The following is a 16,738-nucleotide window of genomic DNA, read 5'->3' as shown; positions in this document are numbered from 1 at the left end:
CGCTCTTCCTGGGCCAGGAGTTCTGTGCTCTGAGGCTCCAGCTGAAAGCCAGATGCAAGCAGGAAAGTGAGGGCCAGGACCTCAGGCCAGGTAGAGGGTGGGCTGCCACCCCCTCGTACTGCCGCAGTACGCTCAGCATCTGCAGGCGCAGCCACCTGTCCCTCCCCTTCCTCCCCGCCCTCGTTTCAAAGGTCTCAGGGCAGAAGGATGTTTCGAATTTAAGGAAGGTGGTCATGCTCCCACCTGGACCCTGGGCTGCCTTCTTGCCTCGGCCACCTGGGAGGCCCCTTGCACGGACGTGCCACCGTTCTCTCCCTTCCCCTCCCTCCCCATCAAGGTGACAGGAAAGGGCCATGGGGGGGGTTTAGGTTCTAAGCCGCTCCTCACCCCAGCCACTGGGGTCTGTGCAGAGTTGCTGCCTGGTCCAGGCCTCGTCACCAGAAGGTCAATGCAGGGCATCACTGGGGAGTCACCTGCACCCCTGCACTGCCTGAAGGGGAGGAAACTCCAGGCGAAGTGGCCTTAATAACTTCCTCTGCATCACAGCATTTAGGTTTCCCAGGTGGCACTAGTGCCAAAGGGCCCGCCTGCCAACGTAGGAGACGCAGGAGACGCAGGTTCAGTCCCGGAACAGGGAGATCCCCTGGAGCAGGAAAATGGCACCCACTCCAGTATTCTTGCCTGCGCCTGGAAAATTCCACGGACGGAGGAGCCTGGCGGGCTACAGTCCATGGGGGTCAACAAAGATTCAGACATGACTGAGTGACTGAGCAGCACGTGGAATTTTAGCAGAAAAAACCCAATTCCGTCTCCTGTGTATTCTCCATCAAGACCCTGACGCCCTTTACCAACACCCACAGGTGCTTGCCTGGGGACTCAGAGTCTGCAAGAGGACTTGCCTTGTCCCTCAACACAAACTCCAGGTCATTCTGCAGCTTGAGGACTAGCTTCTTCTGAGTCTGAGAGCTTCTCCACGACTTCAGTCATCTCCTGCAATCAACTATTTTCCTACGAGACACAGGTCAGTGGTTGGCCAGGATGGAGGAGGGAGCAAGAGGCAGGGCTCCCGGGCAGGAGCCCTGGGGGAGGCTCTCCCAGCCACCTGAGCTCTCGAGAAGGTCATAAGCAGCACGAGTGGAAGACGGTGACAACCCTTCCCAAGCCGTCTTTGAAAGGACGGATTTTGAAGCTGCCCCGCAACAGCCCAGGAGTCCACTGGAAGGAAGGCGGTGTCCGGAGACACAGGATAAACCAGAAGTCAGGCCTGGCTTCTCCTCTGGGGGAGGAGGCAGGGCAGGTGTGGAGGAACCCACAGTCAGGGAAGAAGAAGGTGGGGCCGGAGCCACCTCACTGGAAGCAAAGGCAGGCGGGGAGCAGGTCAGGGACCCTCTCCACAGCCAGGAAGAGTGCCCCCGATCCAGGTCACACAGCCAGGGTTGGGGGCGGGTGACGCTTTTGTGTTTGGTCTAGTGCTGTGGTTCCAGGGAGGCAGCCGAGGCGGCAGCCGCTGACCCGGAGTCGAGGGCAAGAGCCCCGGGGCCCCCATCCTGCGGCCCACAAGGCTGCAGAGGAGGCCTGGGTCTCTCCTGGAGAAGCCAGGACGCTTCCGCTTCGGCTGAGAAATGGGCTCTCTCGGTGGCTGCAGAAAATGTTCTTTAGCGTTAAGCCCCCAGAGCCGCGGGGAGGGTTCAGACCTGGCCCAGGAAGGTGTGGGTGTGGAGGAGGGACCCCGGGCAATGTGGACTCCCTCTTTTCGGGTGGGGGGTCCTGAGGAGGCACCCCGCAGCACCCTGACCCCCCTACCTTCAGGGCCAGGGTCAGCTTCTCGTGGAGGCCGGTTTCCTCTGCCTGCAGGTGCCGCAGGTCCTCCTCCAGCCCAGCCCTCTGCCGCCGGGCCTACTCCCAGAACAGCTCACGTTCCACCTCCACCTCGGACCGCACGCAGGAGGCTCAGCCTCCCCCGGTAGCCCTGCTCCAGGCGTCTGCAAGGCACACGGCACACGGTGCATCGGGGGTGCCATCTGGGCCTCTCCCTCCCCGGGGTCTCCCGTCAGCACACTTGGCCTAGGCACTAGGGACTCGTTTGTTCCCGCCTGATAGACGGGTGAGCTGCAGTGTTGTGGGGCAGCACAGGCCTCATGAACTGCCCGACTCGGGGCTAGCAGAGGTGACCCCACACAAGGGAGCCAGCGTGTCCCTCGGCCCATGGGGCGAGCTGGCAGGTGCACCCCTTGGCCATTCAACCTTTTCCACGTCATCAAAAAAAAAAATGCATCGGTAAATAAAGGCAGCATCAGGGCCCTTGGTGACTGAAGGCGCAGAGAAGTCAGCCTCCACCACAAGCCTTGGAAAACCAGCACACAGCGAATCCCAAGCAGACAGAGGATGGGGCGGGGCCCTTCCCTTCCCCTCAGACCCTGCAGTGATCTTTTGCAACAACCATTTCTATCAGCAGGGAAAACAGTGCCAAACCTTAGCTTTATCACTAAAGCTAGTGAAGCTGAGCTATTTAAAATCCTAAAAGATGATGCTGTTAAAGTGCTGCACTCAATATGCCAGCAAATCTGGAAAACTCAGCAATGGCCACAGGACTGGAAAAGGTCAGTTTTCATTTCAATCCCAAAGGAGGGAAATGCCAAAGAATGTTCAAACTACAGCACAGTTACACTTATTCCATGGTAGCAAGGTAATGCTCAAAATCCTTTAAGCTAGGCTTCAACAGTACATAAACCAAGAATTTCCAGATGTACAAACTGGATTTAGAAAAGGCAGAGGATCTAGAGATCAAATTGCCAACATCCACTGGATCATAGAAAAAGCAAGAGAATTCCAGAAAAACATCTACTTCTGCTTCATTGTCTACATTAAAGTCTTTGACTATGTGGATTACAATAACCTGTGGAAAATTCTTCAAGAGATGGGAATATCAGACCACCTTACCTGCCTCCTGAGAAACCTGTATGTGGGTCAAGAAGCAACAGAACTGAACATGGAACAATGGACTAGTTCAAAACTGGGAAAGGAGGACATCAAGGCTGTATATTGTCACCTTGCTTATTTAACATAGAGAGTACATCATGCAAAATGCCAGGAGAAATATCAACAATCTCAGATATACAGATGATACCACTCTAATGGCAGAAAGCAAAGAGGAACTAAAGAGCCTCTTGATGAGGGTGAAAGAGGAGAGTGAAAAAGTTGGCTTGAAACTCAACATTCAAAAATCTAAGATCACAGCACCCACTTCATGGCAAATAGAAGGAGAAAAAGTGGAAGCACTGACAGATTTCATTTTCCTGTGTTCCAATCCCAAAGAATGTTCAAACTACCACACAACTACATTCATTTCACATGCTAGCAAAGTAATGCTCAAAATCATTCAAGCTAGGCTTCAACAGTATGTGAACCGAGAACTTCCAGATGTATAAGCTGGATTTAGAAAAGGCAGAGGAACCAGAGATCAAATTGCCGACATCCACTGGGTCACAGAAAAAGCTAGAGAATTCCACAAAAAACACATACTTCTGCTTCATTGACTACACTAAAGCCTCTGACTGTGTAGACCACAACAAACTGTGCAAAATTCTTAAAGAGATGGGAATATCAGACCACCTTACCTGCCTCCTGTGAAACCTGAATGCAGGTCAAGAAGCAAAAGTGAGAACTAGACAGAGTACAACAGACTGGTTTACAATTGGGAAAGGAGTATGTCGACGCAGTATATTGTCACCCTGCTCGTTTAACTTATATGGAGAGTACATTATGTGAAATGCCAGGCTGATGAAGCACAAGCTGGAATCAAGATTTCCAGGAGAAATATCAATAACCTCAGGTATGCGGATGATAACCACCCTTAAGGCAGAAAGTGAAGGAGAACTAAAGAGCCTCTTGATGACAGTGAAAGAGGACAGTGAAAAAGCTGGCTTAAAACTCAATATTCAGAAAACTAAAATCATGGCATCCGGTCCCATCACTTCATGGCAAACAGATAGGGCAACAATGGAAACAGTGACAGACTTTATTTTCTTGGGCTCCAAAATCACTGCAGATGATGACTGCAGCCATGAAATTAAATGATGCTGGATCCTTGTAAGAAAACCTATGACCAACCTAGACAGCATATTAAAAAGCAGAGATATCACTTTGCCAACAAAGGTCCATCTAGTCAAAGCTATGGTTTTTCCAGTAGTTATGCACGGATGTGAGATTTGTACCATAAAGAAAGCTGAGCACCAAAGAATTGATGCTTTTGAACTGTGGTCTTGGAGACGACTCTTGAGAGTTCCTTGGACTGCAAGGAGATCAAACCATCATAAAGGAAATCAGTCCTGAATATTCACTGGAAGGACTGATGCTGAAGCTGAAACTCCAGTACTTTGGCCACCTGATGCAAAGAACTGACTCATCGGAAAAGACCCCGATGCTGGGAAAGATTGAGGGCAGGAGGAGAAGGGGACGACAGAGGATGAGATGGCTGGATGGCATCACTGACTCGATGGATATGAGTTTGAGCAGACTCCGGGAGATGGTGGAGGACAGGGAAGCCTTGTGCCCTGCAGTCCATGGGGTCGCAAAGAGTCGGACACGACTGAGTGACTGAACAACATTACTAAAACAGTTGCTTAACAAAACTCTCAAACCCAGTATATCTAGAGTGAAGATGAGTGGAAACTCTTATTTCGGCAGAGCCTGCCCGGGTCCGCAATCAATTGACTGTGGTCGAAACCAGAAATGATTGGCTCGGCCTCCCTCAGACTCAGCGCAGAGCTTTGGGGCACAAGGGCAGCTGTCACTCAGGGCAACAGTTTGATGAGCACGATTAACCTAAGAGCCTGCAGATCTTGGGGTGAGTTTTACACACTTGATCATATCACCCCCCTCTTTAAAGGGGAAAGGTGTAGTAACATATGGCAGAGCCTCATGACGGGTGCTCAGGAAGGATATGCAACATTACAGCAACGACACCTCTCTGAAAGCGACCACACACACAGGAAGAAGCGAGGGACACGTGAGAAAGGTCAGAAGCAACAACCTCTGTGGACATGAAATGTTTGCTTTTATTTTTCCTCGTGTGTGTATTTTCCAAGTTTTCTACAATGAACATGTATCCCTTAATACTTTTCTGTTAGAGTAACCTAACACACAGGAGGCCTGGTTGGCTGCCGTCTATGCGGTCACACAGAGTCGGACACGACTGAAGCGACGCAGCAACAGCAGCAGCAACCTAACACAACTGCAAACGCTATTTCTAAAAATGTGCCAATGACACCGTGTTACTCATGGAGCAAAATCCAAACACCCACATGGCCCTTGAGGCCTTGTATCCCCCAACCAGATTCTTGGATGGAGATAACGAGTCTCCGGTTCTCTGACTCAGAGAGAACTTCACCGAGTCCCTTCGGGGTGGTCGGGAGAATCACGTCAACCAGGCTGAGACCAACGCAAATCCATTCTCAGCTCCCCGACTGATGGCCTGAAATCAGTCACCATCGGCTTGTGGGCGCTTGGGGAGGGCAGTGCTGGCCGTGGAGGAAGGGCGTGTGCAGTCAGGCTGCCCCCCAGCGGGGAGCCCCATGTGCGTCCAGAGGGGACCCGGCACCTCCCCTGTCTGGGATGGAACCAAACGCGGCCGCGGCAAAGAACCACAGGGAGGCAGGTGACACATCGAGAGAGAGGGAAAGACTTTCATAAAGGTCAGAAATGCTTTCCTCTGGTCTGTCTGCCACCAGCCGGGCTGACTGCGGAATCCGCTCAGCCCACTTCATGGGTGATGCATGGTCTGCGGGCTCCCTGCTGCGGGCTCAGGTGAGACAGCAGGGCCTCAGCTGGCAGCAGCCTGGGTCCACCATCCGCCCTAGCCCAGGACCCCGGCAGGACCTACCTGACCTTCTCCTCCGTGAGCTGCTCCAGGGCAGAGTGCAGGTCATCCGTCTCTTTCACAAACTCCAGGTTCCTCTGCTCAGCTTTCTCCAGGTCTTGCCTGGCCTTATCTCGCTCCCTGGCCATCTGTTCCACCTGGTCCCTGCAGAAAGGAGGGAGGGATCACTGGGGACACTGCTCTGGGCCTAGCGAGCCAGTCTGAAGGAACAAACTCAGCTGGCCTAAGAGTGCTGAGCAGTGGCCAGCGCTGGGCTCTGACCCACCTCCTGTGCACGTGTGCCAAGTCACTGCAGTCATGTCTTGACTCTGTAATCCTATGGACTGTAGCCCTCCAGGCTGCTCTGTCCATGGGATTCTCCAGGCGAGAATACTAGAGTGGACTGTCATGCCCTCCTCCAGGGGATCTTCCTGACACAGGGATGGAACTCGCATCTCTCAGGCCTCTCGCGTTGGCAAGCGGGTTGCACTAGCATTGGCAAGTGGGTTCTTTACGACTAACGCCACCCGGGAAGCCTGACCCTCCTCCTACCAGGATGGTTTCTGCAGCTGTTGAGTCTGTTTTACAGAAGTACATACAGCAAGAAGCCAACTGGCTTGCAATGGGGTTTCTAGCAGGTTTCTGAACCAAGAGGTTCAAGCCTGGGGCGTGCAGTGTTCACCCCTCCAGACGGCCTTAGAAGAGGTGGGAAATTATCCACACTCCCTCTTGCCTGCAGCTGGGCCTCAGGCCCCAGGGATCTCTAGCACCTAACCTGGGACTGGACGCATGAAGGGGAGAAGGGGGCCACCCCTTATCCTGCCTGGTCACAGCCTTGCCAACTGTAGCCTAGCACCTAAGAGCCAGGGAGTTGCCCAGAGCAGAGGAGACTCCTGTCTCTGTCCGGTCACCCCAGGCCCTGCCTGAGGCTCAGTGCACTGGCTAGCCTGGTGCCTGTTTTTCCCACTGGAGAAGCACCGAGCTTGTCTCCCTTCCTCATCCTCCCAAAGCAGTCTTCCTTTGGGCCCCTCTGCAGAGTTGCCTGATGTCAGAGGTCTCATCTGTCGGTACTTAACGAGATGCAAAGTCGTGAGGATGGAGATTGGAATTACTGCCAACCTTTTCTGTAGCTTCAGTACATCAATAAAAATACAGTAACAATCTCTGTGCCAACAGGCTCAGTAGACGGATGGCCTGAATATCCAGCTCAACTGGAGCCAAACCCAATTCAAAAGGAACACATTCTTGGCCCAATCTCCATGCCGTGCTTTGTGACCACGCTGGAAGCACCCTTTCTCCTCCCGCAGGCTGCCCGTGTCCTGGGCGAGGAGGCCAGCCTGGCCAGCAGCACGCCACGCCCCGCCCCCCTCCACCAGCGGGGCTCTTACTGGCAGAAGCTCAGTTCCTGGCCATAGCAGGCCAAGGCTGCCTGCTGGGTGGCCCCGCCCACCATCATGAGCTCATTCTCCAGGGCCCAGGTCAGCTCCAAAAGGTTCACCTTCTCATCCACACTGAAGTCAAGGCTCTGAAAACAGAAAGGCCTGTCAGGCAGGCAGGATGAGTGGGTCTTCAGATATTTGCTGGCTCTCTCAGGCCCAGACCTCACTGTCCCAGTACCTTTCTTTTCTGTCTGCAAAGTCTCCACCTCTTGAATGAAGCCTCTCCCCTGCTCCCATCCCTCTAGGGTACATCTCCCTAGGTCCCTGTCAACACTGATGTCCCCCTCCCACTGTCAACATACAGCTCCTCCCCTCACTGTCCCTGCCTTGGAGGTGGGCACGACTCAGGCTGGACAAAGTCCCCCTTCTTGGACAAAGGGACAGACACAGAAGGGGGCATATGCAAGCAGAGGACTTTGGGGATTGATAGGGAGGCTGGAGAAGGGCTTTTTCTCTGTCAAGGCAAGTGTTGTATAGACCACGGGGTCCTGGGGAACCATGCAAGGGTGCTAGGCCTGAAGCCAAGACCCAGAGGCCAGGAGAGTCCTGACAACCCCCAGAGCTGGGACTCCCAAGCCTAAACATCCTCCTCCTTCCCCAGCTGATCACAAAGATCCCTGATGTCCTCCTCTTGCCAAGTGGGAGTTGAATTCTTGCCATTTCAGACACAAAGAATCCTTGATATATCTCTAAAAAGCACGAACAGACATAGGAACAATGTGGGTTCTGTTGATGGAAACGATTGATAGAGCGATGAGCCACAGCCAGGCATTTCCGAGAGTCACAGCCATTCCCCCTCGGGATTGGGGAAAGTGAAGTCGCTCAGTCGTGTCCGACTCTTTGCGACCCCGTGGACTGTAGCCCACCAGGCTCCTCCATCTGTCCATGGGATTCTCCGGGCAAGAATACTGGAGTGGGTTGCCATTTCCTTCTCCAGGGGATCTTCCCGACCCAGGGATTGAACCCAGGTCTCCCGCACTGCGGGCAGATGCTTTAACCTCTGAGCCACCAGGGAAGCCTTTCAGGATTGGGGAAGGTAAAGTTAAAAGAACAGAAAAACGGTGCTTTCTGTATTTTACCACAGTAAGAAAAAGAGTAGGCTGGGAACGTCCACGCACCTGCCGGCGGCCTAGTGACAACGCGGGTGGCGTGGCTGCTCTCTCGGTGACTGGTGCTTGTGACTACAAGCTGCAGACACACGGGTGGGGCAGGCACATGGCAGGGCCCACGGGGAAGCCCTTCCTGTAAAGCGGGAGACGGGGACTTGAACCTCCACGCTTCTCCATGGCCCCGAGGGCTTCTGGGAGAAAAATGACAGGACGCTAAAGCGTGCGGAGCAACCCGGAAGCTGCCGCCACGACACGCTGAGAGCACGCTTCTCAGCAATGAAATCACGCTTCTCAGCAATGAAATCACGCTTCTCAGCAATGAAATCACGGGGGGAGCAGAGGACGAAGAGGTCTGGGCAGCAGCTTCCAGATTAGAAAAACCGCGCGACACGTGTGGGCGGCGCCTCCTGGTGTCCACGCCCACGTGCTGCAGTCACTAAGAGGCCCTCCTGTCCTCCAGGACCCAGGATCCGCTCGGAGGCCGACACGCACTGCGGGGTGTCTGAGATACTGAAACCTACCCTCTAAAGGATTTGTTTCGGGCTGTGGGCTTTCTCTGCTGTTTACTTATTATGTTTCTAAGTTAAGAGGTCCTACATATCGATATCAAAAAATAAAGCAAAAAGTGAGGATGGCGAGCCTTCCCTCCATGGGGCCTGTGTCTGCGAGGTTCTCTGTCCAGCCTCCCTCATGGGCAGCGGCTCCCCCCAGTCTCCCTGCCCAGACGCCTCTGCTGGGGCAGCCGCGTGACCGGCCCACACCTGCAAGACCTCCCTGCCATTGTGAACGCCCTCCTGGGCCCCAAAGGAGATGATCTGCTCCAGGAAGGCGAAGCCGCTGCCGTCATCCACACTGCAGAAGAGGCGGGGGCCTGAGCACACGGACACGAGGGACGAGGTGGTGGTCTGGCCAACACTCTCCTCCGGGACCTGCACACGGGGACCAGCGCTGTGAGGATCGCGGGCCTCCCCACGCACCTTCCGTGACCTCACCATCTGTGCTCGGCGGGCGCGGCCTCCCCCTGATTCCTGCTGCAGGGAACAGGGTGCCCAGAGGACCTGAGGGAACTGCAGGCTCCGCGGAGGCGACCCGAGCCCAGGGCTCAGGGCCATCTGCCTGAGACCGTGCGGGGGGACGCCCCAGCACCTGCAGGGCCCCCCGAAGTAACTTCTCTCTGAACAAGCAATGGCTTCCCGCCTGTCCTCCCAGAGGAAGAGCCTGGGAAGGCACACACCAGCCGAGGGAAACCCAGTCTATGCATAGAAACCCAAGATGGGCTTCAGAAGAGGCGAAGCGGCCTGAGCAGAGGGCACGTGTCCTCAGGATTCAGGGCTGGAGACAAGAGCAGAAAAATCCCTCGGCCAGAAAGCTGACGGGTGAGGCTGAGGTGTGGCCGGTAAGCTGCTTCCTGCCCCAGGGAGGGCCCCCAGGACACGCCTTGGCTGTTGGGGCCCGAACAAGGAGGAGCAGCGGCCCCCTCCTCTCTGAGGTGGGTGTCCCCAGACCACCAGACCCAGGGGCTCGCCTGATGGAGCAGGAGAACCTCGGTCTCCTGCACGAGGCCCCACACCTGCAGCCCGGTCACACTGGTGTCCACACGCACAGGACGTGGCCCCGGGGCCATGTCAGCGCTTCCTGGGCAGGATCAAGGGGCCGAGGCCCCTGGGAGGAGCCCTCCCCTGCGGGCTGTGGGCACCATGCAGTCCCTGCCCTCAGGTGGCCGGGCACTGTCCTCACTACCCCAATTCCTTCCCCATCTCAGTGGCTTCAGGGGCAGAAACCTGATTTTCGGACGCGCCCAGCCCAGCAGAGAACAAGGCCACACTGTTCCTGCACCACCGCCCACAAACTACGGGATCAACCACGTTGCCAAAGAGGCGGCAGCAAGACTCCCCAGGACAACCGTGCCCTGCGGTGGGAGAAGGAGCCCTGACCACCCCGAGACAGACATGAACCAAACGCACCGGCCAACATCACAGTGTAAATAAAGTCTGCTTGACTCCAGCTGGACTCGTGCAGGATGAACCCACTCTGGGGACCAGGCAGAGAGCTCAGGCCTTCAGGAGAGTGATGGCAGTCACCCTGGGCTTCAAGAGTTAATCGCCCCACCTTACCTGGTAACGAGACCAGGACCTGCTGGGTTTGACAAGCGGGGCCAGTTCCAGTGGTCGAGGCAACCCATGATTGAACAGGCCAAGCTGGAGCTCCTCCAGACTCACTCTGCCATCCCCATCTTGGTCCAGCTTGTTGAACAGGTCTTCAGGTTCCTAAATAAAAGCGCCTCAGGCATCTGCTCAGAGGCTGCTCCCCAGCAGCCTTGACCGCCCCGCCCAGGCCCAGCCCCCACCCCACCAAGCCAGAGGCTTGCTATCCAGCACTGGCTTCCTGGCTGGGGCTTGTGAAATCCACACATCTGGTCAGTTTCCACCCAGCTGAGCATCCCGCATCTCCCAAACACCCACCTGAGTCTGCTGTGAGGGAGTCTGCTGGACGGTGGGACGTGTGTGTGCGGGACACGTGTGTACGGAATCCCAGCGGTTCAGGGTCAGCAAGGCAGGGCCCATCCCATCGCACTGCCCCCTCCTCCCCTGGGCCCCGAAGGAGGGAAGGGCTGAACACAGCTGCCAGGGTCACAGCCAGATGCTATGGGCACAACCTTTGGGCTGGGCAGTAGGCCTAGGGAGACCAGAGAGGGGAGACAGCTCTAGGCAGAGGAGGGTCCTGCGTGAAGGTGGCCCGAGACGGACCCTCAGCACAAGCCCTGGGAGTCAGCACAGGATTTTAGATCAGACAGTGACAACTGAATCAGTGTCTGAGGGTGAAGGGGTTTTCTAGGTCCAGCACCAACCACAAAGACTCAGCCCTTTGGGGCGGTCCATCCCATCCCCTCTCACCTCCTTCACCAGGCCCTGGAGCCCAGTGCTCTGGCAGACCAGGGCCAGCTCCTGCTCGGGGAGGTGGCCACTGATGCCCACACCCAGCTCTTCCCAGAGGCCCCAGACCCGGCTCTCGGGGTGTCGAAGGAGTGGCTGCAGGGCTTCCGGGGCTCCCGAAGACCTCAGAACCCCAGGTTGGCAGCTGGCCTGAAGCAGGGGAAACACACCAAGGCGGTACTTTACTCTGAAATCAGATGGACTGACAGATGGGCAGAGGGACACATGTGAGAGTCAAGCTTCCGATGGTGGCGACACGGGGCTCACTGTGCAATTCTTCCAACTTAATTCTATGCAAAATTTCACAATAAAAGGGGGACTCTGCTGCACGTGGGGAAGGCGTTTTCTGAAGGGAGCCTACAGAAGCTGTAGCACCAGGAGCATACCTGCAAGCTTTGTACTTAGAATAAAAGGGCCAGATTTAAAAAAATTAACGTCTTGAAGGTCTTCAAACCTGCCCAAAGCAAAGAGCACAGTCCAACAAAGGCCGATGACCCTGTCCCTTGGGCAGCCTCTCGCCCTGGCTTCATCTACCCCTGTTTGTTCTTGCCCACGTATTTCTTTTTTCTGTAATATTTATTGGGCTGCTCTGGGTCTTGGTTGCTGCATGTGAGATCTTTTTAGCTGTGGCATGCAAACTCTTAGTTACAGCATGGGGACTCTAGTTCTCAGACAAGGGATGGAACCCGGGCCCCCTGCAATGGGACTGTGGAGTCCTAGACAATAGATCACCACAGAAGTCCCTGGCCCAAGAATTTGAAGGCAAATCCCAGCTGCCGTGTTCTCACCCCTGAGTGTTTCATATGCACTCCTGACCCCAGTGCGACGATGGCCCTACAACCCAACAACGACGTCCCAGTTCTCTCCCAAGTCTCCCGACAGCTGATTTCTTCAACTCAGCATCAACGCAGAACCCTCCCTGTGTGTGTGGCTACTCCCCCAGAGTCGCTGGGTCACCTCCCGCCCGCCCCCCAGTCCCTGGGCTCCTGCTCTCCACCCCTAACATCTCCTGTAACCTGGAACTTAGCACCAAAGGCTAGTTTGGATGCAGGGTGAGTGTTATCTTTTTTCTTTTTTTTCCCCAGCAAAAATGCCCCGAGATGGGCTGTTTTCCATACCACCTCACATCAGGAGCCACAGGGGTCTTTGAGATGCAGACTCAGCAGCGAGTCTGGGTGACAGCCGGCCTGGTTTCATAGCCTTTCTATGTTAGCCAGGTGGCTTACTGAGGTTTCTGAAGCTTTGCCAGAGAAACACCCTTTGGGAGAAGACAGACCTTGGGGTGCCCACAAAGAGCTCTCTTTAGATAAGCAAGGCTTCAAAGCAGAGCTCCTTCCATGTCCAGACTGCACCACCCTGCCTGACACAGGATGAGGGTCACCTGCACCTAACCAGACCCCGGCTCCTGGTCAGTGGTCTGGAGGTCTCCAGAGAGGAGTCATCTTGGCGTTTACTGTGATAACCCAACTAATAATCAGAAAGTCCTTTCCTGAGGAAAGCTAAGCCTCCATGCTCAGGAATGATGCTGTATATTGGGTTGAGGAAAACACAAGGAAAGGGCCACTTCCAAGACCCCTTCCAGCCTAAAACATCTGAAAGTTCTATGGAAAAGTGGAAAAACAGGGACTTCTCTGAAGGTCCCATGATTAAGAATCCACCTTGCAATGCAGGGGACTCGGGTTTGATCCTTGGTCATTGGGGGCAGGAGGAGAAGGGGACGACAGAGGATGAGATGGCTGGATGGCATCACTGACTCGATGGACGTGAGTCTGAGTGAACTCCAGGAGTTGGTGATGGACAGGGAGGCCTGGTGTGCTGCGATTCATGGGGTCACAAAGAGTCAGACACGACTGAGCGACTGATCTGATCAGGGAACTCAGATCCCATGTGCCATGGAGCAACTAAGCCTGTGCCCTGCAACTAGACAGAAACCTGTGCACTGCAATGAAAGATCCCAAATGACGTGTGAAGATCCTGCATGCTACCACTAAGACCTGACACAGCCAAATAAATACATTTTAAATTTAAAAAATAAACAAATAAATAAAGGCAGGAACCAAAAAAGGGGGAAAGCAATTCTGACACCAGGGCCTGTTCTCAGGGCTGGCAGAGAAGGTAAGTAAGTCCTGTGAGGTCTGACGTTAGTGTTTGTGCAGGAGGGTCAGTTCTAACCTGGATGGAAAGAAGCACCCAACCTGTCTCTGGGCAGAGAGCCCAACATCACTCAGTGGATAACCTCCCCGGAGCCCTTCCTCTCATCCCCTAGATTTAGTCTGAGTCCAGGGAATGTAGGAAGTGATTTTTGGACACAAAGAGGTCCATCTGCTTCATCCAGTAGCACAGACACTTGGTTCATTCACTTGACGTCCCCACGCTCAGCACTGAGCCAGCAACAGCCTCGGCCCCTGAGGACCACAGTCTGGACGGTGCTCAGCACCAGTGCAGACCTCTCACTCAGGAGAAGCTCCAGGTCAGTTCTGGTCTCCCGCTGGAGCCGTGGTCCTGCACATTCTGCCCTGTGACACGCTGGTGAGAGGTGTCCTTAAGGAACCCGCACACCCACATGCTGATGCACCCAGCTTTGCTAAGCACCTGTGACTGCCTTCTGGGTGCTCCGCCAGGTTCCCAGGACCAGAGCCATGTCTCGCCCTCCACTTGGGGCACATGCAGGGCCTCTGGTGAGTGGGGAGGCTGCTGGCCCAGGTCTGGCACATTAGGAAGGAGTCCCCTGGCCCATGCCTGCTGGTCGGGAGGATCACTATGACCCTAGCCAACCAACTCGCTGCTCTCTTAGCCAGCAGCCCCTGCCCAAGGGTCTGACCTCAGGAATCTCAGAACTGGGACCTCCCCAGGAAAAGGGCACCCCAGAGAGACCACCCACACTGGGCACCTCCCAGGAAATTCTCTTTCGCTGGCAGCCTGCTGCCTGACAGCCCAGCACTGACCAAAGTGGGCATTTACCACAAGGCCAGGCTTTACCTTGGGCTTCAAACAATTCATTGTGAGGCTCCTTCGCGCTGTCGGCTTCCTCATCAGACTCGAGACTCTGGAAAAACAGAAAGAGAAGGACATCAGCCACGATTAACCTGCAGGGGGTGGATCTGCCCTGTGGATAGACTTTTTGACACGAAGGCCCGAAGCCTCCCGCAGTGGACAGCTCAAGGAGTCTCAGTGGGGGCCCCGGAGGCATCCATCATGAGCCCACCAAGTTGTGCAGGGTGAGCCTTGGTCCAAGGGCTGGATGCAGGTGACTGTGGCTGTTGCACACCTGCCCTTTCTACCCTCAGTCAATTAGCCTTCCCCTCCTCCTGCAGGGCCAGGGCAGGGTGGTGGTAAACAGGACATGCTCTGAGACCCCGTTTCTGAAGGAGGATGCTCTGTGGCCAGAGCTGCCCTGCAGATAGAGAGATCCAGAGACACCTTAAAACAAAATGTAGGTCCCCAAATAGCCCCTCTTCCAGTGGTGAGATGCCCTCTCCCATCCTCCTGTGTCATGTCATGCGAGCAGTGACTGGGGGGATGTGCCGAGGGCAGGGTCCACCCACCTCCACGCTTTCCAGGGACGCAGAACCGCGAAGCTGGCTCCTCGCACTGGGTATGGCCGGCTGCTCCAGTAAACCTGGGGCTCCACCTGCAGCGCCACAGGGCTCGGGCTGGCTCTGACGGCCGTACCACTTAGAGCTGCTCACGTACTTTGGGGGCACAGCCCGAGAAGCAACTGGAAAGAAATGGGAGGCGTGTGGGGCTCTTAAAAACAGACTCTGGGCCCACTTGTGCTTACAAAGATGCAGATTCGGAGGTGCAATGTAGCTCTCGAGGAGTGACAGAGAAAATGCCAGAACACAGGGAGTGGCCAACATGGGGCTGGGGCTGAGACAGCTAGGCTGGGAGACAGGACTTTCCATCCTAAACTCTTGGTGTTTCCAAGCAAAACATGCTTTTGTTATGTGATAGAAAACTAATTTAAAAATCTAGCTTTTTACACAAAGAAATAACCTTCCAATAATCCAAGTGCTCTGAAGACCAGAAGGTCATTTCCCACCCACCTGACCCCACCCCACTACAGGACCCCACCTGGACAGGACACAGAGGCAAGGACCTCAGCACAGTCAGGGAGGCTCAGACTCCGCATGAGTCTAAAGTTCAGGACAGAGGCAGGTGTGGACTTCAGCTAGGGATTCATGAGGCTCCCTTCAGCCCTAATACACCCCTGCACTTCCTTCTTCCCTCCTTACCTGCCCACATCTGTGGAGCAATGGGGACTCCGCAGGCAGAGAAGAAATGACACTGCCTCTGCAGGAACCTGTGTGGCCAGAGAGACTGGGGAGTGGAGGTGCGGCCTGGGCTGTGACAGGAGAGAACACAGGTTCGAAGGGGAGGAACCAGAAGGGGCCAGTGGGAGAGAAAGGCATAGGGTCCCAGGAAGCAAGGCCAGGCCAGGAAAACAGACCATTTGACACAGGTGGTCACGCTCCCAGGGACCACGTACCACCTCCCTTCTGTCCTCCTCACCCAAACTGGCCTGCAGCCCCTGACCTTGGGAGCATCAGAGGAGGAGGCTGGGTCCAACCAGGCCTCCAGGAGAAACAGTGATGACGGCGACCCAGAGAAACTGAGGACAAGGGAGGAGTCTGGGGCGGAAGATGCTGAGTTCCATGTGACAGAGGACATCTACGGCGGGCTGACCATGTTCCTGGACCCTGTGAGGTTATCATGGGCAGGGTCTGGCCCTGTAAACTCTCCCCATGTGGGATTCCTGGGGCTGCTGGAGAGGAGACGGCATTCCCACTGACAGGGAGGAAATGGGAGGCTTGAGCACCCCATGCAGGGAGCAGGGGCCTGCACGCAGGCTCCGCACCTGCGCTGGTTTCTGTCTACACACAGGCTGTGGCTGGTTGCTGAGCAGGGAGCAGCGGGAAGAGAAAGGCCGTGCCAGGTGGGAGTGGGCAGCGGGGACACACTCGGGAAACCAGGGGGGCCTGACGGCACATGGACCCCCGCCTGGGGCTCCGCGCTCGCTGCTCACCGGAGGTCGTGAGCCAGCACCACACCTGCGCCCTTGGCCTGACTGGGCTTCGGCCTCTCCCCTCCTGAGATCCCTCGGTCCGCGTCCGGAGGCCCACCTGCCCTTGTTGTGGTCCCCCCATTCTTCATTGTTTCAGCTGCTCAGCACTTTCCTCAGAGCAATGAGACGCCCAGAAATCACACACATTGGAACCGGTTCATAAATGTTCTCCGAAAGTGTCACCTCCTCCCTCCACCAGGGGGAAATGCGTCTTCAGGAACGTGTCCACGCGGCAAATCAGGCCAGGAGGGGGCAGCGTCTCACCACCCACAGAGCACAGAGCTGTGGCCTCTCAGTGGGAAGCTCTGGGGGTCTCGGCCAGTCCTCACCCGCTG

The 16,738-nt window shown here is 55.6% G+C and overlaps 1 protein-coding gene across 1 annotated transcript; it reads right to left on the bottom strand.

Annotated features, from left to right (window-relative positions):
* Positions 1–1,600: 1,600 nt before the first annotated feature.
* LOC113902737 lies at positions 1,601–16,492 on the bottom strand. Its single transcript, XM_027558132.1, has 11 exons — positions 16,365–16,492; positions 15,574–15,641; positions 14,884–15,019; positions 14,318–14,384; positions 11,300–11,488; positions 10,520–10,672; positions 9,167–9,334; positions 8,415–8,538; positions 7,246–7,382; positions 5,882–6,022; positions 1,601–1,982 (listed from the first exon to the last, which is right to left on the bottom strand). The coding sequence occupies exons 1-9, from the start codon at positions 16,490–16,492 to the stop codon at positions 7,375–7,377; spliced, it is 1,041 nt and encodes a 346-aa protein (XP_027413933.1). The 3' UTR covers positions 1,601–1,982; positions 5,882–6,022; positions 7,246–7,374.
* Positions 16,493–16,738: the final 246 nt, after the last annotated feature.

Source organism: Bos indicus x Bos taurus, chromosome 13 (genome assembly GCF_003369695.1).
Source record: "Bos indicus x Bos taurus breed Angus x Brahman F1 hybrid chromosome 13, Bos_hybrid_MaternalHap_v2.0, whole genome shotgun sequence".
Classification (NCBI taxonomy): domain Eukaryota; kingdom Metazoa; phylum Chordata; class Mammalia; order Artiodactyla; family Bovidae; genus Bos; species Bos indicus x Bos taurus.
Note: the sequence above shows the minus strand (reverse complement) of the source record. Positions and strands in the feature narration are given on the sequence as shown.